Source organism: Zootoca vivipara, chromosome 15, assembly GCF_965207765.1.
Source record: "Zootoca vivipara chromosome 15, rZooViv2.hap1.1, whole genome shotgun sequence".
Lineage (NCBI taxonomy): Eukaryota > Metazoa > Chordata > Lepidosauria > Squamata > Lacertidae > Zootoca > Zootoca vivipara.
This window is the reverse complement of record NC_142598.1, coordinates 3,340,767-3,362,361: the sequence shown is the minus strand read 5'-3', so window position 1 is coordinate 3,362,361 and position 21,595 is coordinate 3,340,767. Positions and strand designations below refer to the sequence as shown.

Genomic DNA, 21,595 nt, shown 5'->3' with positions numbered 1-21,595 from the left:
GTTCTCTCACTTCCGGAACGGCGCTCTGGAGACCGGGTGGAGGTTTGCGCTCCCGTTTCATGAGGCAGACCTTCTACTGGGGAAAATCAACGGGGCGACTTGGCGTAAGTCACCCCGACCTCAGGGGGGAATCCTGAGGGCAAAAGCCCACGGCAGAGCAAAGAAGGGGTTTTTCTGAGCATTCCTTAGCCCCCAGCGGAGGCAAAGGAGGAGCGGAGAACTCCAGCGCTAAAGGGCAGACAACACTCCCCAGTAGCGACGCCCCAGAAACCCGACGAGAGAGCGTCGCGCTCTCCAGAGAATAACCGCTAAAAACAGGACGTCTTCCCCCCGAAAGACCGGATTAATTTGAAACAAAACCCCGATAAGAAGCGCAAAGGGGATAAGGGGAAAGACGGGAGCAAACGCGGCGTGTTAAGCGGGAAAAAAAAGCGATAAGGAAAAGGGGACCGCGCTAAGGCACAGCTACAGCCTGTTTATAAACTTACAAGGAATTTTAACTCTTAACATCAAAAGGTCTCAAAAAGAGCGTGCATAAACTAATTAAACTAATTAAAGCAGAAAAGAGACTAGATACCTTTAAGAGCTGATTACAATATCGCCATTCCTGCCGGAACTTGTAAAAGACAAAGGCAGGAAGAGGCAGCGAAGAGGCAACTAGAAACAACGTGTGAGAGAGGAGCTCAGACAAAGAGGTGCAGCAACCTAAACAGCGACGCATGTGGTCAAGAGAGGAACAACAGTCCTGTTAAAGGGAAAGAAGCTGAGGACAGAGAGAAATAGAGACCCCCACCGCCACCTGCAGGATAAAAAATAACTGCAGGGGTAATTTAAAAAGCTCATAAAAGCCCACAAAACAGCTCTTTTTTCAAAACAGCCCGCATTCTCTTTTTGAAAAGGTCTCTAAATTGTAACTGCAATCCAAGTGAATGGGTGTCTAGACAACTAAATTAAGGGAACTCCCGCGAGTAATAACAGCGCCATATTAAACAGTGAAAAAAGCTGAATACTAAGATCAGATAAATGGGCTCCAGGAAAAACAACACTGCAAGTGGTTCAAATTCAACTCAAAACCAACTTCGCAGAACATCAATAATAGAAGGAGAAAACAATACAGATATGAAGGATTTAATAACTATAATGGAAAGAATGGAAAAAAATCTAGGCGACAAGATAATGAACTTGGATGGAAATATTAAAACAATTGATGGCAAGATGGAAAGCATGGGAGCAAAAATTGAAAAAAATTCTAATCTGATTGTTGAGCTTGCCAGTCAAATGAACCAACAAATGGCCAAATATAAAGAACTAGAATCAACAATGCAAGAAATTCAAACTCAAGCCCAGAGGCAAGAGGAAGCAATTAAAAAAACCCAACAAGACCAAAGAGAGCTGAAAAGATTTCAAGAGAAAAACAAAGAGGAGATTGATAAATTAAGAAGGACTCAAGAGGAGACGTATGATGCCCTGGCGATGTTGGAAATGAAACAAAAGGAGATGACTCTCCGTATAAAAGGGGTGAAGGAGACACCAAATGAGGAGTTAACAACTAAATTGACGAAAGACATTGCAGCTTGGCTTGGGGTCGAGGAAGAAGACCTGGCTCTGGACATTGAAAAAGTACATAGAATAAGACCTAATAAGCAGCAAACCAAGAAAGGGCCGGGCGATTGCCTAATCTTTTTGAATTCGAGATTGCTAAGGGATAAATTACTACAAAAAGGCAGGACTGATCCATTGACAGTAGAAGGAGCTTGTGTAGAGATAATGAAAGAAATTCCGACCCGCTTCTTGAAAAAGAGAGACAATTATAAGTTCATGACATCGGCGTTGAAGAAAAGCAATATTAGGTTTAAATGGGAGTTCCCTGAAGGTTTGACATTTACCTATAGAGACAGAAGGCGCACCTTTAGATCGGTGGAGGATACAAAGAGCTTCTGGAGGAAATATTGGGAGGAATTAGGCGGAGACAAACTAACAGACTGAAACACCCCAGAGACCATAGGAAAAGGAACTTTTTTTTTTTCTTTTCTCTCTGTTGTATGATTTTTGAGTGTTAACATTCCTGTTTAAATTTCTTTTGTTTTGCGTATATACTTTAATTTTACAGGTCTTCACAGTAAAGAAATAGTAGAGAATAGCGTGAGAGCTAATTTTAGATAGAAGGAGCGTCCTAATTGAATAAAGTAATGGAGATTAAATGTATCTCATGGAATGTAAATGGAATGAATGGAAAGTATAAAAGGAATAAGATAGAGGGGGTTTTGAAGAAGAGTAAATGGGATGTAATATGCTTACAGGAAACCCATATAGTTAAAAATCATGTAAGAGTCTTAAAGAATAGGAGATTAGGAACAGATTTTGTTGCGGCTGGGGCTGAAAAAAAAAGAGGAATAGTTTTGTATGTTAATCCCATACTGAACCCCCAAGAGCTTTTTCAAGATGAGGAGGGAAGGATACTAGGTGTTGAGATTCAGACGAAAGTGGGAAGAATAATTATAATTGGGATTTATGCCCCCAATAACAGGAAAGATGAATTTTTTAGAAGAGTAGAGGAAAGAATGTGGGAATATACAGGAGAAAATCTGATTCTAATGGGGGATATGAATGGAGTAATATCAACAGAGAAAGATAGAACACAAAGAGATAGAAAAGGAGACTCAGGTAAACTTCCTTTGTCCTTTTTTCAATTAACCGAGAACTTCGACCTCTATGATACTTGGAGAACTAAAAACCCTACGGTGAAGGACATCACCCACTACTCTGAAGCAAAAAAGTCTGGAGGGAGAATAGACTCCATATGGGCAACTAAGGCATTAATGCTACATTTAGAGAAGGCGGAAATACTGAATAGGTCAATATCAGATCATAATCCGGTGATAATCAAAATGAAGTTTCAAAATAAAACAAAAGGAAGGTGGAGATTTAACGATGAGGTATGGAGGGATGAACAGAGAGTAATAAGAGCAAAAGAGACCCTGAAAGAGTTTTTTGAAATAAATGAAAAACAGACGAAAGATCAGAAATTAGTTTGGGAAACAAGTAAAGCCTTCATGAGGGGATATGGGATCCAACAAATGGGGAGAATCAAAAAGGAAAAGGGGAAGGATATAATGGGAATAAATAAGCAGATAAGAGAGAAAGAGAAAGAGTTGATAGAAAGCCCCCAAAATGAAGATCTGCTGCATCAGATAAAGAGACTACAAGCACATCTATCAGATTTACTGAACATTGAGGTACAGAATAAAATTTTATGGACAAAACAAAGATACTTCGAATACGCAAACAAACCTGGCAGAATGCTAGCCTGGCTGAATAAAGAACAACAAGCCAGTAGGATAATAAATAAAATTGTAGATGGAAATAAAGAAATTACGGAGCCAAGTCAAATTAAAAATTGCTTTATAAATTATTATAAAAAGTTATATAAAGAGGAAAAGATGGATGAGAAAGAAATACAAAAATTTGTAACAAATAATAATCTACCCGAAATTAGGGAATCAGAATATAAGCACCTTAATGAAGAGATTCAGGAAGAAGAAATAAGGATTGCGATAAAGAAATTGAAGGAAGGGAGATCACCAGGGCCAGACGGGATTTCGGCCAACTATTATAAAAATTTGGAGGAAGTTATAGTACCAAAGCTAAAAATAATCATGAATGAGGCTCTAGAGAAAGGGGAAATACCCGATTCTTGGCAGGAGGCACTGATTACTTTAATACCGAAAAAAGGTGCGGATATGAGTCTAGTAAAGAACTATAGACCGATATCCCTACTAAATATAGATTATAAGATTTTTACCGGGATTCTGGCAAGTAGGCTGAAAAAATTATTGGAGAGGATAATAGGAAGAGAACAGGCCGGTTTCCTGCCAGGGAGACAAATTAAGGACAACATTAGAATAATTATTGATTTAATGGAGTATCTAGAAATGAATCCCAGTAAAAGAACTGCAATGTTGTTGGTCGACGCAGAAAAAGCGTTCGACAGCGTTTCATGGAGTTTCCTCCATGGAACTTGTGAAAGCTTACAATTAGGTCCAAAGTTTTTGAACGGAATTAAAGCAATATATAAAAAACAAAAAGCAAAGCTACTGATAAATAACGAAGTTACGGAGGAATTTAGTATAGAAAGAGGGACCAGGCAGGGGTGTCCCCTCTCACCCCTCCTGTTCATTATGACACTGGAAACTCTACTAAAAATGTTGAAAGAAGATAAGGAAATTGGGGGAATAAAAATGGGTAAATATTGTTATAAAGTTAGAGCTTTCGCCGACGACTTAGTCGTACTAACAGAAACACCAGAAATAGGCATATTAAAAACATTGGAAGACATGAAAAAATTTGGGGAGGTGTCCGGATTTAAATTAAATAAAGACAAATCAAAAATGATAACTAAAAATATGACCGAAAAAGAAAAAGAAGAACTGGCAAAACTCACAGAGATAAAAATAGAAAATAAAGTGAATTATTTAGGGATATGGATTACAAATAAAAACACAAACCTTTTTAAAGATAATTATGTAAAGAAATGGCGAGAAATTAAAAATAGTTTTGAGAAATGGAAACATATGAATCTTTCCATCTGGGGGAAAGTTTCCATGATAAAAATGATAGCCCTACCCAAGATCCTTTTTTTGTTTCAAAATATACCGATAATAATTGGAACTAAATACTTGAAGGACTGGCAGAAAGATTTGGCGGATTTTATATGGCAGGGCAAGAAGGCGAGGATGAAAATGGAGACGCTAACTAGCCCGAAAGAAGCTGGAGGTTTTGCATTACCGGACCTGAAAAGGTACTTTGAAGCGGCCTGTTGGACTTGGCTGAGGGAGTGGTGTGTCTTAAAAACAACTGACACCCTGGAGTTGGAAGGGTATAACAAAATTTACGGCTGGCATGGCTATATGATGTATGATAAGAGCAAAAACCACAAAGGATTTAAAAATCATACGATTAGGAGAGCATTATCAGAAGTGTGGGAAAGAACAAGAGAAAGAATAATAGGAAGAACACCATGGTGGCTGTCGCCGCTGGAAGCGAATGCAACCCTAAATTGCTACAAAAAAGAAAACTGGCTGACATACAGGGAAATAACTGAAATTGTAAATGGGGATATTATTCTGAAAAGTTATGAGGAATTGAAAGATAAAGGTGTATCATGGTTGGAATATTTCCAAATTAAGGCAACATTCGAAAAAGACAAAAGCACTAGGGGGTTTGAAAATAAGTCAACACGATTTGAAAAAGAAATTTTGAATAGTAAGGAAAAATTACTTTCCAAAATGTATAGACTCTTAGAAGAATCAGAAACAAATTATGAAGTGAAAAGCAAAAATATGTGCAAATGGGAACAAGATATTGGATACGAAATAGGCATAGACGATTGGAAGAAGTTTTGGAAAAACAGTATAAAGTTCACATCTTGTTACTCCTTAAGAGAGAACTTTATGAAACTCCACCACAGATGGTACTTGGGACCGGACAGGCTTGCAAAAATGAACAAGAACACGAGCAACAAATGTTGGAGGTGCCAAAGTGCGGTCGGCTCCCTGTTTCATATGTGGTGGACATGCCCAGACGTGCAAAAATATTGGGACATGATACATACCGAAATCCAAAAGTTAATAAAAATAGCATTTTCTAAAAAAGCAGAATCTTATCTTCTGGGCATCATAAGTAGTGAAATACCATATGACAGAACCAATATATTTCTATATGCGACGACAGCCGCCAGAATGTTACTTGCTAAATATTGGAAAGGTACCCTTATACCAACAAAAGGGGAATGGGTAAACAAACTATGTGAATATCTGGAGTTGGCGAAACTCACAGATACAATACGACAAAAACCAAAAAATAGGATTAAAAAACAATGGGAATGTTTAAATGACTATTTAACGAAAACAGACAAGGGGACAAAAACATGGTTATGTTTGGAATAACCTTGTAAGGATGAGTAGTGTTTATACAGTATACATTGTTAGACAGATTTAAAGGTAAAATGTTTATTGAAATATCTTTAACAGGTGGATGAAAATGTAACAAGAAATACTGTGCTGAAAGCGGTGGAAGCACTATACCCTCGAGATGATCTTTTTCAAGTAGACCTTTATATAATTTTTTTTTCTTCTTCTTTTCTCCCCTCTTCTTCCCCCCTTCCCCTCTTACCCTTATTCCGTTTATTTCTTGTTCTCTCCTTCCCCCCCCTTTTTTTTTCTCTCTCGTGCATTTATTTTTATCTTGTATTTTTTCTTCTTTTGGTATTTGCTTACTTTATCCCTCCCTATGGTTCTATATCACTCTTTCTACTCACACCTCACCTCTTCCTCTCTCTCTTTTACTTTTCTTTTCTCTCCTGATATTACATAATTTCGATACTCAAAAAATGTACAAGAATGCTTTTGGACCGATTTGAAGATGTAATGTATTGTTTTATCAACTTTTCAAATAAAAATCTTTTAAAAAAAAAAAAAAAAAGTTAAGAGTTCTCAGCCTCAAAGAGGTAAACAAATTCCTTCCTATTGTGATGTCATAATGGCGGCTGGCTGATCCCTCCAGGGACCCAACTCCAGTTCCTGGGGGGCTTTCCCCAGTCCAAGTTTAAAAATTTACAGGGATTTTAATGTAATCAATCCTTCTCGCCTTTACCCTGCCTCAGGGGGAAGGTTTTAAGTCCAATCCTTGGAAGTTATTAAATTCCTGTCCTGTCAAACTCTCCGGCTGCAGGCAAGTTAACTGCATCACCGTTCTCTCAATGGGGAGATCGACTTCCTGTTTAAATCTCCTCCCATGGCCAATTCTTTTCAGTTGAATTTTTTTCCTTAAATTTCTTTCTGTTACTCACGGTGTCCAATGTCTTCAAATCCTTTAAAAAACAAAAATCCACCACTCCTCCGCTGCCGGCTCGGAGCTTCGATCTGTGAGGGTAGCGGTATACTTGAAAATGGCGCCCACGACTCTGACTCCGCTCTCTCTCGGGGCTCTTAAAAAGAGCTTACCGGGGAGCAGAGGTGTCACTTTGAAGCGCAGCCGAGCTCTCACGCCACCAGAAAGCTCAATCTGGGATTCTTTTGGGGGGCCGCATTGCTCTCGCAGTTCCTCCCCTCCCTCACAGCGCCAGGAACCTCGGAGCTTGAGGATTCCTCGCCAATCAGTGCTGGCGGCAGACTGGTAGTCGGCTTCAGCCGTTCTTTGTCAAAAGCAGTAAAAAGAGCCACCTCAGCAAATGAAAGTGTTTCCCTTCAAAAAGAGGAAAGCATTTACAAGGTGTCACAACTACCGGTAGTTGCCTGGAACAATGAGGTGCTGTATATAGTAGGATAGCCCCAAAGAAACGACAAAGACGAAGGCCATGGTTGTAGGACAGTTGATGGTGTCAGAGGTTTCCATAAACTTCTTTTGGCAAACCCGCCCCCCACGGGGGGGGGGGAGATGAACCCTTTCTTCCAAATAAGACAAGTGAATTGCAGTTGCTGGAGGGCATCAACAACAGCCCAAGAGTGGAGACACTCAGACATTCAGACAGGATGCCATTCATGCAATTAGCAAGTGGCTTTTTATAAAGTAAATTGCAGTCAAAAGGGAGAGGAACCCAGATCAAGAATGTGGCATATTAGGCGGTGGGGGGCAGGGATATAGCTTTAGCTCTTTGTCCCCAACCACATCCCTAACCTCGACCAGGCCCCACATGGCTGCTATTGGCTTTTGAGAAAGAGCTCCTTCCTCCCTTGCGTTCCCAGTGTCAAGGAACATAGGGGAGCTGCCTTTTAATGAATCAGACTAATAGTCCACCTTAGTCAGTATTATCTACATGGACTGACAACCACTGTCTAGATTACAGACAGGGTTCTCTTCTGGCTGGGACCTGGAGAGACCAGGGATCAAACCATGTTCTTTCTGCAGGTGATATGAACTGGGGCTACAGTGGGAATGAAGAAACGAAGAGTTAGGGACCCACTGGCACTCAACCCAGGGGGTGTCCTCATCCAGTGCTTTGAATGTGCTTTGGTTGGTTAGCAGAGAGGACTTCGGGAAAACTTCATCCCCATTGACCTTGATACTTCCACTACTATAGCTAATTTCATTCAACCTAGCTTTACAGTTTAGGAGTAAGTAACTCTCTTCACACGAGCCAATTGCCATTCTCTTCCCCAGGTCTTCCCTTCAAGGTGTGCCACTCACCTGTCAGGCAGGACAATGGGAGGCACTAGTCCCCGGTTGCTGCCACGCTCACCTCGCCGCCAGCCAACTGGGCCCACTCGCTGTGGCATAAAGCGCTCCTCATGTTGAACCGCGGAAACAGAGCGAGGCACAGTCTCGGACTGGGAGTCACACTCTGGGAGGGCAAGAAGGCACAAGACCAGAAGTTGGACATGTTCTCAATTTGGGCCTGGGCAAGAGGTTTCTGCACATCCCAAAAGGAAACATTGTGGCTTAAACGTAGAACTGAGGGCTCTTCCCAAGGATCTTTCCCACCTCAGGGTAGTTGTCAATTACTTGTGACAGATGCCAAGGCAAAGCCTGAGCTAGACTATGACCCCAGAGAATTCTTGGTGACAAAGCAGATCTAGCCAGTTCTAGTATTTGCGTGTCCATAAAAAACGAGGGGGCATCCATAACACATTATTAAACAGGAGGTCAAATATTATTTCAAGTGGCTTCTGAAATGGCCATTGGAATAATGTATACTGTAGGGGTGCTCACCTAATATTATTGTTATAACTTGGAGATGGGCTGGTCACTATATGTATCGCTCCTCTCTGTGGGTGTATTTGTGACCCAGGCCATGTCCTTCCAGTAGTGCTGCCTTCAGTAACTGGGGTGGTGGGCATTTTTGGTTCTACCACATGGGCTGCAATCTGGGGCATATGGTAACCCCAGCTGCACATATTTTGCCACCACTCACCATCTTCACTAGCTGGTGTTTCAGGGGTCCCCTCCGTCTCAGGCTCCTCTGCTGTGGCTTCCAGTGGCAACACATCACTGTCAGCAAGAAGGAGGGAAATAAATGAGTGAGACAGTTACCATTTCCTTGCAGGGGTCTTTCCAGTGGGACAGAGGAATGAGCCATTCCCAGCTGTGCTGAACCACATGCAAATTTCACACACACACAACCCCTCACTGCTCCTTTGGCTCATAGCACCCACCCTCTCCCCATCGCCCCTTCATACCAGTACTCCTCCTCAGCCAGGGCCATGACCTTCTCATACTGGGGGCCGGGCAGTTGGCTGGTCCCAGGGAAGATGGCTTCGTGATGCATGATCAGGCACTTAACCACCTCGTTGATGTGGGGCTGCACCGACACGGCATCCTGGCCTGCAGGGACCGTCACCAAGGTAGGGCCAAAGCACACAGCTAGGTTGTGGGGATCCATCATGTTCTCATCGCTATAGTGAGACAAGCTGAGGGAGGAAGAAGAAGGTGTGTGTTACAGGGGAGGGGCCCTCCTAGCCCCAGGAAGCACTCTCTCTCTCTCGCTGTCTCCACCTGGCCACCCAGCATCTAGATACTCACTGGTTGAGGAAAGCAAAGAGGTACCGCAGGACCACCAACACAGCAGGTGGGAGCTGGGAAAGGAGAGCCCGGAGGTGGGAGATACGCTCGGCTGAAGATTCGAGTTCTGAGAAGAGACCATCAGAGGTGGCAGCATTTATCGGACTTGGATTCACATAAACACATGCACAAAGAAAGAGGCCATGAGGTCCCGCATTTGAGTTTGGATTTGTAAGTTGCTGAGCAAACAAACACACAGCTGAAGTCTCCAGGTCTTGGTCTGCCTCCTCTTGCTTCTTGGTGTATTATTTGTGCTTTAACCTTCAGAAGTATCTGAAATGTTCTCATGATTAAGTCATGCCATTGTTCCAGCAGCTGAGACCTAGAGACTTTTCCATTCTGCCCAACAGAGAGTCTCCAAGAACAGAGCAACAGTGGCCTAATACGAATGGACAGAATGTATTTACAACATATGTAATGTCAAACAAGACTAGAATATATAATATAATTCACATGAAAACAATTCCAATAGGTCTCTGGAAGTCCCTGTTGATATGAATGGAACCAAATGGCAAAAAGTCATTCAATAAGAAACAAGCTGAAAAGCTTTGTATTGCAAAGTTCCAAAGTAGTTAAGTAGTCAGCGAACTTGTCGTATTCCAAAGTTCCATAGTAACTGAAGTATTCAGTGAACTAGTCAGACAGTGTTTCCGGAATGTTGCACTGTTTCGTGAGAACATTCAGTGCAGAAACAGAAAATTGATGTATTTCATAAACTGTAAAAAATTAGAGGTACAATGTCCTATATCTACTTAACAATATGAAAACAAAATATACAATAAAGTACAATCGCTGAATACATACCACATCCATCATATGGGTAAATACAACAAGTTCGCTGACTACTTAACTACTTTGGAACTTTGCAATACAAAGCTTTTCAGCTTGCTTCTTTTTGAATAACTTTTTGCCATTTGGTTCCATTCATATCAACAGGGACTTCCAGAAACCTATTGGAATTGTTTTCATGTGAATTATATTATATATTCTAGTCTTGTTTGACATTACATATGTTGTAAATACATTCTGTCCGTTCGTATTTGGCCACATATTGCTCTGTTCTTGGTTTCACTTCAGTGTTTGCAACACAGGGGTTTGGTTTGTTTCTTACAACTGAGAGTCTCAGCAGCTCAAAAGTCCCTCCTCTTTCCCCTCACTTCCGTTTGTCATTTCTGTACAGCACTGTCAACATTTGGAACCATAAGCTGTACTAGGATCAAGTACGTGTGTGCCATAATGTCAACCCCATGTACACTAGTTACTATAGGCACTATATATCAACAAACAAGAATCATAAAACGGGTCTGCACATCTGCGCACAAACTTACGGGCTGTTGCCAGCAGCTCAGGGACAATGTCACTAGGAAAGAGTGGCTTCTCCAATCCCCGAAAATACAGTTTCAGCACTCCAGCTACTGAATCCAAGTCATGCTGCAGGTAGCCATCTGCCAGTGGGTCCTCACCTGGTGGAGAGGGAGCAGTCATTACAGCAATCCCTTTCTTAACCTTATCACATGGTCTCTCATGAACCCAAAGATCTTTCTCCCATCTTTTTACTGTGGCCTTCAGTGGCCGATGATACAGTGAGTTCCAGAAACATTGCTATGGTCTAGTTTTATATGTTTAGGCTGTTCTGAATTATTATTACGTTTGCACTTTTTAAAGTAATATTTTGAAGTTTTAAATGACTCTAATTTATATTTTATTATGTCGTAGCGTAATTTTGTGAGTACAATTTTTTTCTCTTGAAGAGCGGGATATAAATCTGTTCACTGATCACCTTTGAACCGCTGTGTTGCAGGAGCAAAAGCATTTCGACTCAGGAGAGTGTCTTTATTTAGGGAAGCTTTTAATGTTTAATAAATTATTGTATTTTAATACTTCTGTTGGAAGCCGCCCAGAGTGGCTGGGGAAACCCAGCCAGATGGGCGGGGTATGAATAAATTATTATTGTTATTGTTATTATTTACAATCCCTCCTCCTCAGCCATTAAACTTGGACGAATTAGCCTCTCCCACTAACCTACCTCAAAGGGCTGTTGTGAGCATAAAGGAGGAAATAATTGTGCATGGAAATTGTATTGAGATTCCTTTTGGGTATGATATTTAAAAAGAGAATGCTATAGAAGCAATAAATACATAATTGTGTCACAGATTTGGAGAGAAAGGTGGGTGTCTTTCAGAGGAAATCATTCTAGAGGAAGGGCGCTAGATCAGTGGGTGGAACCCAGGCTTCAGAGGCCCATACATGCAAGTTCAACTGCTCGAATTTTCAAACAGGGCTGGGAAAGATCCCAGGCTGTTTGAATTCCTGGAGAGCCCCTGCCAGTCAATGTTGACAATGGGGGGCTAGATGGACCAACAGTCGGACTTGCTATGAGGTAACTTCTTGCATTACCTCTAGCCTAGAATCACCTCCCACTAATAATCCCATGTCTCTGCAGGAAAGCTATGGTGCAAACTTACTGTTAGCCACCCAGAGAACCTTAGCAATTGGGCAGCATATAAATACTGTAAACAAAATAAATCAATATCTAGGCAATGAAGGAAAGGCTTCCTTGCACATGCTCCATGTTGTTGTTTAGTCGTGTCCGACTCTTCATTACCCCCATGGACCAGAGCATGCCAGGCACTCCTGTCTTCCACTGCCTCCCGCAGTTTGGTCAAACTCATTTTGGTGGCTTCGAGAACACTGTCCAACCATCTCATCCTCTATCGTCCCCTTCTCCTAGTGCCCTCAATCTTTCCCAACATCAGGGTCTTTTCCAAGGATTCTTCTCTTCTCATGAGGTGGCCAAAGTATTGGAGCCTCAGCTTCAGGATCTGTCCTTCCAGTGAGCACTCGGGGCTGATTTCCTTAAGAATGGATAGGTTTGATCTTCTTGCAGTCCATGGGACTCTCAAGAGTCTCCTCTAGCACCACAATTCAAAAGCATCAATTCTTCAGCAATCAGCCTTCATATGCTTCATATGCTCCTTCCAGAGCCAGCACACTGACTTCACTGCTTCGCTCTTCCCCTGCACATCAGCTACGCCTTCCTCCCTTGGCGCAACATCCTTCCAAGTCCTTTCTCCCCTGACTCCTGGCTCCTGTACATCCCCTGATCAATATTTTGTGCCCCATGGGAAACTGTGACCCCCACCACCACCACCACTGCCCTTTCTCCACCTTCTGGCAAACTCTAAGGCTCATCAAATTTGCCCTCCTCTCTCTCTCTCTGCTACACACTTTATCACCTTCCATGGTGGCCCCCCACTTGCAGAAGTCTCTCCCCAGGGAGGCTCGCCTGGGGCCTTCATTACATACGGTATCTTTAGGCACCAGGCCAAAACATTTCCCTTCCGCCAGGTGTTTGGCTGATTAATTCTACAGCTTTTTAAATGTGCTTGGGGAAGTGGGGTTATTGGTTTGTTTTTGTCTTTCTTTTATTACGCATTTTGTATTCTCATTTTGTATTTTTTTTTTATTTTTTTTGTGAACCACCCTGGAATCTTCAGGTGAAGGGCAGTATACAAACTAGATGAAGGAGGAGAAGAAAGAAGGAGAAGAAGCCTCACTCACCTTTCTCAAAGGCATTCCGGATCTCTGATACCTGTGCTTGGGACCCTGGCACTCGAAAAATACCTTCATGCTGGAGCCCTGGGGAGGAGAAGAAGACACATTTTTCAGCAAGGAAATTTCCCCTTACTGCTGGGATCCACTCACTGCTGTGCACAAGTTGGAGATCCCTTTGAAAGTCTTGTCCAAATCCCCAAAGGAAAGCATTTGCTAGGAGGGGAGAGGGGTTCAGCTTACCATGGAGATTGATGAAGCGGATGCAGCTCTCCACGACAAGGGGCACAGCCTGGCCTGAGCTCTGGAATTACGAAAAGGAAAGGAAAATGTCACAGAGCAGCTTCATCACAGAACAACCAGGACTGTGTGGATGGCTCCCTTTCCGCAGGAGCCCATCAAAAGCATAGAGCATAATTTTGGGTGCAGAATTCAGCTTCCTGATAATCCCAGCTTTCTTGATTGTGAATATACTTATTTACTGTATTAATACAGTAATTACATCTATTTTCTCCCTTGGTCAGTATAGTGTGGAAGGGACATTGCCAGTTCAGAGTTTATCTTAGCCTTGGAGTCATTCCTTGGCCTTAGGCTAACCACTCTCCATTCTCAGCCCCCCATCCTCAAGATGGGAAGAGGAATGCTGACCTACTTTACAGGGCTGTTGTTAGAATTACTAGGATAAGAGATAAGAAATGAAATAATGAAAATGCTATATATATGATTATTACTATTGTGAGTATTCTTCTTCTTCTTCTTCTTCTTTATTTCCATAGTGTTCAAGCCCTAACTCTGTTTCCCAGACATGCAAATGCACAAGGTGATCTCTCACCTTCAGCTCTATAAAAAGCAAGGGATCTCTCACTCTGTCTTATATATATATATATATATATAGAGAGAGAGAGAGAGAGAGAGAGAGAGAGAGAGAGAGAGAGAGAGAGAGAGAGAGAGAGAGAGTCTACCAGCTAGTGCAGTGTAGAATCAGACTGCTGGGAAGACCTGGGTTCAAATCCCTCCCCCTGCCCTGCAATGATGCTTGGTGGATTGCCATGGGCCAGTTGCCGTCTCTCAACCTAAGCTGCCTTACAGTGTTGCTGTGAAGGCAAAGTGGAAAGCGGAGGAAAGAGAGAAGAGCCCCCATGTGCAATACCCTCAGTTTCCTGACGAAAGGGTGGGATTTAAATGCAAATCAGATTCCTAGTGGCTGGGGCTGGTCTTCAGTGCCTTATGGAGCTCCTCACCTCCCCAAGGTTAGCAAGACCAGAATGAATTGTGCACAATTTCCCTTCACCTTCATGACTTCTGCAGGCCAAATAAATTGGTTCTATTTATAGCAGGGTGTTTTTTTTCAGAGCAGTATATACACAGCTCTGACCATGTCCCACCTAGGAAAATGGCTCCACCCTGTCCAGAATATTATTATATAGCTCCAGGTTATAAATACATCCCCACTCCTATTATTGTTATTGTTACTGTTGTTATGCACCCTACAACAATGAAGAAGCGACTCTTGCAGACGTGCAAAAAATAAATGCTAAGCAGGCATAAGTGGAATCTCTCATTTACATGTCATTCCCCTGCACTGCAAATGACTCTTCAGTTGCAGAGTAGAGAGACCTCTGAATAATGAGGAAGAGCCTTTCCAGTCATGTCAAACTCAGGCTTATTGACACAGACAAAGCAAATACCGTAACAGTGTTAAGGCCTAGAAATTCCACTAGATGGTGCCAGAGTGAATGCAATTGTCCCTCTAAGGCAGGGGTGATCTGGAGAGCACAACCATGGCTTCCTTGCCAAGACAGGATGTCAAACATTAACTTCCCTCAGTCCTGTCAGGCCGCTTAGGGGTTTCCAAACTCGACCACCATGAGGGATAGGAAGCTGGTCCCCTTTTTTTATTTTTCACAAGAATAGGCCATGGGGCTGATACACTATTGTCTGTTCTTTGCATGTGAGATTAAATATTGTTTGCAGGTGTACATGGGGGGGGGCTACGCATTCAAAGAGCCCCAGAGCTGCCCTGCTGTGTGTCTTGCTCCCCTCTTCCTGGTAATGTCTGTGTGAAGAGATGCCCTCACGCTGTGCACTTCTATCCCTGCAGTGATGTCACACATGTCACACATTGTACATGCTCTCTCAAGCTCACTTCCGTGGGAATGACTGCTTTAGCTATCAAAAATGAGAAGTGGAGCTTAGGTGATTTCCCTAAGCCATTCTGGGGGCTCGGGAAAATGCCCCTGACCGTCCTGGCCAGCCTCTCCCACCTGACAAAAGCTTTCCCCACTGCCGCAACCTGAAGCACAATCTCCTCCTTCCATTTCAGTCAGAGGATTGAAAGGGGCCATCACACTCAGGGTAACATGTGGCTGCAACATGCAGTCGCTATTAATCACAAGCGCAGTCCGAGAGCTCCCTGTTACAAGTAAACAAAGAACGACAACAAAAGGAGACTGGGAGCAGCACGTGCAAAAACACACAAGCAGGGAGGCTTGCCACACACATGCACCCACGGGGATGCAGCTTCACACACCTCGGTGTGCAAAGCATGCACACATGCAAACGCAGCACTTCATATTCCCACAGACACTTGTGCACATGTTACACACAACCAATATGTGCAAACTCTCTTCACAAAAACTAGTGAAGCATCCTCTCCGTGCCTGTCGCGTTGCTGGTCCCATCTGCTCTTCCCGCCCACCCCTGCCCTGCCCTGCCCTGCCTGCCCACCCCAGTCGTGTACCTGCTTCCGTGTCTGCAGCCTCCTCCTCCTTGGGGCAGCACAGACAGGAGAGACAGAGTCAGCAAGCACATTACAAGCAGAGGGAGCAGCGGGTGCAACTGGGAAGGGCCAGAGGCAAAAGCAGGGCCAGGGAGGCAGAGAGTTCTTGTACTAGGCAGAGGGCAAGAAAGCGGGGCTAGAAGGAGCTGGGCAGGAGGGCATAGCTCAGGGCAGCAGCCAGTACCTCCAAAAAGGTCTGAAGGTCACCCTCGAAGAGCTTGTGGTGGCAGCACGAGGGAGGGCGGGAACGCCGGATGCGCTGGGACTGTGGCCTGGAACCAAGGTTTGTGTAGGGTGGGGAGGAAGGAAGATGTCAGAGACTCCCCCAGAGCTGACTCCTTCCCATAGTTCTGCTTGGTTCCTCAACCACAGAATGCACAGTGGAAGCCTTCACTGCCCCACTGGGCACAAGGGAAGGGGCAATACGCAGAGTGCCCATCTCTCCACCCCCAACACTGCCATGTGAGTATCCACCATTTTCATGACCCCTTAGGTTTCCTTTTACCTGGCCAGTTCTCGGTCCACAGCAGCACCTGGGAGAGCAAGGAAATAGAAGACAGGGAAGTTAGCATCTGGAGTCCTGTATCTCTGTGGCCATATTTACACTTCAAATGTATGATGAAGACAAATGTACACAGCTTCATCAGCAAGCATGTGATGGAAGCACCTCCATTGGCCATTTACAGCCTGCTCATTATCAGAAAGTGGAATGGCACAGATTGACACAAGGTCTAGCCAATGAAACGAGGCTTCTTCCTCTCCTGCTTTTTTTAAGCAAGGCTGTGCACAGTGCTGATTGGCCAGCACTTGTTTCAACCATAAAAGCCAAATTCTTCACCTCTTGGAATAGTTTTTATAGTGTTCTAAAACAATGTAAAATCCTAAATAAGTTTAAAATGCCGGATTTACATTTGATCTGGTAAATGTGCCAGCTGCTAGGAGTTTGAGAAGGGGAAGAGGAACAGGCAGCCTTCCTAAAGTATGATGGCCAGCCAATTAGAATTTGATGCACATGCTGTGTGTCTCTTTGAAATGAGTGGAGGTGAGGGAACAAAGCTCCTCTAAAAAGGGACATCCGTCTTCACCCTGATGCTGGAATACCTGCAATCACTTTTCCTATAAGAAACCCTGGAGACAGCAGTTTTGTGGGGAGCCTGGGGGATTCTTAGCAGAGATCCTCAGTACTTCACAAACTCTTGGGTTTATTTGCAAGAAAGGCTGGCAATTAAACATGTATAAAACTACAGATAATTTTTGTACTCCAAGCCATCCCGAATTCCCATGTCACATCTAGCCCAAGGCTACAGTGCCCAGACTGGCAATCTACTCATCACATTCTCACCCTTCTCTATCGCCTCCTTCATCTGGTCATGCTTTGCTTGTAGTTTGGTTTGAATGCTTCGCCCAGAGAGATATTCTTTGAATTTCTGCGCAAGAGACACCAAGAAGTCTGTTATCAGAGAAGATAGCAGGGAGACCTCAGGCTCTAAGATAGAAAGAGGGGCTGGGATTACAGCTCTGTCCCTGGGGAGACCTAGAGAAGCCTTCTGGAGGCAAGAGAAAGGACCTCACTCGGGATAGCCTTGCCATGACCAACAGGGGCATAAGTTCTGGTGGCCTAATCAAAAGTGGGGGCAGGGAGAGATCTCCAGAACAGGATCCCCTGAACTGAACTGCATGGCCACAGCTTGGAAAGGTATCTGCTCCCATGTCATATGCAAGGGTCCTGTGCTTGGCTCTCTTGCTCTATTCACTTATGCACCATTTCCCATCACAGAATGTTGTGGTCTGGACTGCATAGGTGGGACTTGCAAGAGGCTGATGAGCAGACAGGCTCTCATTTTGGGTCATGGGATTTCACCTTTAGGACACCATGCATCAAAATAACTTTGAATGTTAATGGTTCTAAGAATCTTTGGCTAGGTACCATGATGTAGAAGCTCTCTGTCTCCTGCTGGTTGGCCCGGCGCTTTGCCAATGCCTGCTTCCCGCCAGCGTCGGAGCCGGTAGACTTGAGCGACTCCGTCGACTGACAGCCCTGAAAAGCATCCAGTGCTTCTGGCTCCTCCACTGCCAACAGGTCCACCAGGCTTTGCAGGGTGGCCTTCAGAGTCTTGTTTACCTGTGGAAGGAAGCAAAAAACTCTACACCGAGAGCCATTGACAGTGGAAGGTACCTAATGGACTGCTGGCGCTTAACAAAGGGAATCCACTGTTTCCCTTATAATGAAGGAGCTGGGAGTGCGGATGGAAGGTGAATTATTAGCTTTCCCCTGTCCAATAATTGTTCCCTGCAAATGACCCCCAGCTATTCTTTTCTTAAAGGAAAAAAGCAACAAGAAGGAACCAAAACCAAAGTAAGTCATGGGGGCAGCTGACATTGGCAAATCAGTGGGATCAGGAAGGGGTATACCCCAATAATAATAATAATAATAATAATAATAATAATAATAATAATAATAATAATTTATTACTACCCCGCCCATCTGGCTGGGCTTCCAACAAAAGATTAAAAATACATTAAAACATCAGTCATTAAAAACGTCCCTAAACAGGGCTGCCTTCAGATGTCTTCTAAATGTCATATAGTTATTTATTTCTTTGACATCTGATGGGAGGGCTCCCATTTGCTAATCCTCTCCTTTCCCGTTTTAAATTGCTTTGAGACTTTTAGTTGTGATAATATATTCATAAATTTGGCAAACTATAAACTAGCTAACTACTGTATGTGCCTCCCAGCTGCCCTGTTTTATCACAGCAAATGTGGAGTTGGGACCAAACATTTGCCACCATAATGCCTACCTAGTAAGGTCTTAAGGACATACACACACATTCCCTGGATCTTGGGTGGTGCAGTGCAGGTTAAGCTCTAGGCTTATTAAATTTGTACATCGCTTCCTGCTAAAAAGGAGCATGGCTATAGCAGATAGAAGGCAAATAGCAGTGGGCTTTGTTCTCAGTAAATCCCACTGACTACTATGGAACTACTATGAAACAAGGCAGGGGAAGAAATGGAGGCAGTGAGAGATTTTACTTTCTTGGGCTCCTTGATCACTGCAGATGGTGACAGCAGTCACGAAATTAAAAGATGCCTGCTTCTTGGGAGAAAAGCAATGACAAACCTAGACAGCATCTTAAAAAGCAGAGACATCACCTTGCCTACAAAGGTCCGTATAGTTAAAGCTATGGTTTTCCCAGTAGTGATGTATGGAAGTGAGAGCTGGACCATAAAGAAGGCTGATCACTGAAGGATTGATGCTTTTGAATTATGGTGCTGTAGGAGACTCTTGAGAGTCCCATGGATTGCAAGAAGATCAAACCTATCCATTCTGAAGGAAATCGGCCCTGAGTGCTCACTGGAAGGACAGATCCTGAAGCTGAGGCTCCAATACTTTAGCCATCTCATGTGAAAAGAAGCCTCCCTGGAAAAGACCCTGATGTTGGGAAAGATGGAGGGCACTAGGAGAAGGGGACGACAGAGGACAAGATGGTTGGACAGTGTTCTCGAAGCTACGAACATGAGTTTGACCAAACTGCGGGAGGCAGTGGAAGGCAGGAGTGCCTGGCGTGCTATGGTCCATGGGGTCACAAAGAGTCGGACACGACTAAATGACTAAACAACAACAACAACTATGGAATGTGGGACATGGTTCATTTACATGCTCTATATCCTGCTCTATCTGAATAAGACTCATCTCAAATATTGGGGGGGGGGGCATGGCTTAGTGGCAGAGCATCTGGCTTGCATAAAGAATGTGCCGGGTTCGATCCCCAATGGGATCTCCAGGCTGGGCTGTGCAAGACACTGTCTGAAAACTTGGAGAGCCACTGCCTCCGTACTGGAGGTTGATGAGGTCTGACTGTGTTCCTAAAATAAAAACCAAAGGGCTTGGATTTTCCTAAATATTCCACAAAGCCCTCCAAAACACCGTTACCCTACAGCAGTGATTCTGAGTGTACACAGTATTTGCCTAGATGGGTGAGTGACAACCTCCCCTAGCGCTTCTTCCTCTGACCAGGGACACCCACTGATCTCTGCTGCCATAGAGCAATCAAGAGTAGAGGGGAAGCAAAACAGAAAGTCAGCGGCGTCACTAGCCTTCTGGCTGCCCGGGGCGGCAACCCAGAAGGCACCCCCCAAGGGGGCGGAGCGTCCATCGCGTGCATGCGTCACGTGTCTTGACACACGCATCACGACGCACGACACACATGTCACGCTACGGAGCGGGTTGCCGGGCGCCTCGGATCTGGGCGCTGGAGCATCGCCGCCGGCAACCTGCTCCGTAGCGCGACGTGTGCTTCTTCCTACTCAGGCGGAGCGGCGAGGGGCGTCTCCGCTGATGCCCCTCGCCACTCCGCCTCCTCCTGAGTAGGAAGAAGAAAAAGCGCGCTATGGATCGGCTTGCCACGCGCTTTGTCTTCTTCCTACTCAGGCGGAGGCAGAGTGGCGAGGGGCGTCAGCAGGCGCTGCTGACGCTGCTCTCTGGCCCGCCCCTTGCCTCCGCCCCACCAGGAAGAAGCGAGGGGCGAGGCCAGAAACATTGGGGGGCCCTGCCAGCACTGCAGTGAGAGAGAGAGAGTGAGCCAGGCAGGGGCAGAGAGCTGCGAGTGCGAGCGCCCCCCCCAGATGTTGCGCCCGGTGCGGCCGCCCCCCTGCACCCCCCACGCTACTCCACTGCAGAAAGTGAGGTCACCAAGGGAGAAGACTCCCAAAAAAACCCTTGAAATCTACTGGTGCCTGTACAGACATTCCTCACTTTCTCCCACACTCCAAGAGGAGCACCCTTGGGGGAAGCAAAGCATTGCATGGCTGGTGTGGGCGAAATCCTGAAGTATCCCTGGCTCTCATCCATTTAACCAAAAGGAACACCAACTGCGAAATTTCTAGCTGCTGACCTGAAGCCACTTCCTTCACCTCACCAAAAAGAAAGGAAACAGCCCCAACACTAGAAAAGCACTAGAAAGCAACATGAAAGCCAGGAAAAGCTGTGCAATACAAAAGGATACCTTTCACTATTGCAAAAAATAAATGAATTCAAATACACTTGGCCCACCAGGGCCTGTTCTGGGGGTCCGCGCACAAAGGCAAAATCATGCAGAATCAGGAACCCCAAAAACTGCCTCCTCCCCCTGCAAGGCAGAGGGAAACTTACCGTACCTGTCAGAAAGGAAACCCTGGGATACTCCCAGAGTCTTTGCGATGCCTTCCCAAATATGAGCAAAGGCTTTGGGAGCATCCCAGGGTTTCCTTTCTGACAGGTAAATGACCACGCCGAACTGCTTTTTTAAATGTACGTGTGATTTTATAGCGTTTTATCTCATTTTGAGCTTTAACATTTTATAATTGGTGTTTTTATCTTGATACGGGTCATTGACCGTAATAAAATGACTTGACTTGACCTTCCCAGAGCCTGGTAAACAAGGAAAACCCACTGGGTGCACAGGTGGCGGAGGAATAAATAAATGGAGACAGGAATATCAAGTGCCCCCCCCCCAATTCATTCATTTATTTCTCCACTACTTGCAAAAGGTTGCGGTAGTATATGTAAAGTGGGTGTAAGTTGCAGGCCCTCTGTATATGGTTATGTGCTCATTTGTGCTTATTTTGAGCCAGTACTCAGCCCTGTGGCTTGTCCTCAATGCTTCTGAAGACATGCAGAGTGTTTCCAGATCATTACTGCAGCCTGAGTGAGCAGCAAGGTTGTGGTGG

The 21,595-nt window shown here is 44.5% G+C and overlaps 1 protein-coding gene across 3 annotated transcripts in view; it reads right to left on the bottom strand.

The window, feature by feature from the left end:
• ARHGAP4 (Rho GTPase activating protein 4) overlaps positions 1–21,595 on the bottom strand; it is a 66,389-nt gene that overhangs the window by 8,047 nt on the left and 36,747 nt on the right. For all 3 annotated transcript variants that reach the window (XM_035140828.3, XM_088658626.1, XM_088658625.1), the window contains exons 9-19: positions 17,814–18,008; positions 17,229–17,313; positions 16,392–16,419; positions 16,071–16,158; positions 13,351–13,411; positions 13,117–13,194; positions 10,884–11,018; positions 9,517–9,622; positions 9,174–9,404; positions 8,909–8,985; positions 8,185–8,338 (exon numbers count right to left, since the gene is read on the bottom strand). In XM_035140828.3, the coding sequence (XP_034996719.2) occupies positions 8,185–8,338; positions 8,909–8,985; positions 9,174–9,404; positions 9,517–9,622; positions 10,884–11,018; positions 13,117–13,194; positions 13,351–13,411; positions 16,071–16,158; positions 16,392–16,419; positions 17,229–17,313; positions 17,814–18,008 (1,238 nt within the window). The remainder of the gene's footprint in view (positions 1–8,184; positions 8,339–8,908; positions 8,986–9,173; positions 9,405–9,516; positions 9,623–10,883; positions 11,019–13,116; positions 13,195–13,350; positions 13,412–16,070; positions 16,159–16,391; positions 16,420–17,228; positions 17,314–17,813; positions 18,009–21,595) is intronic.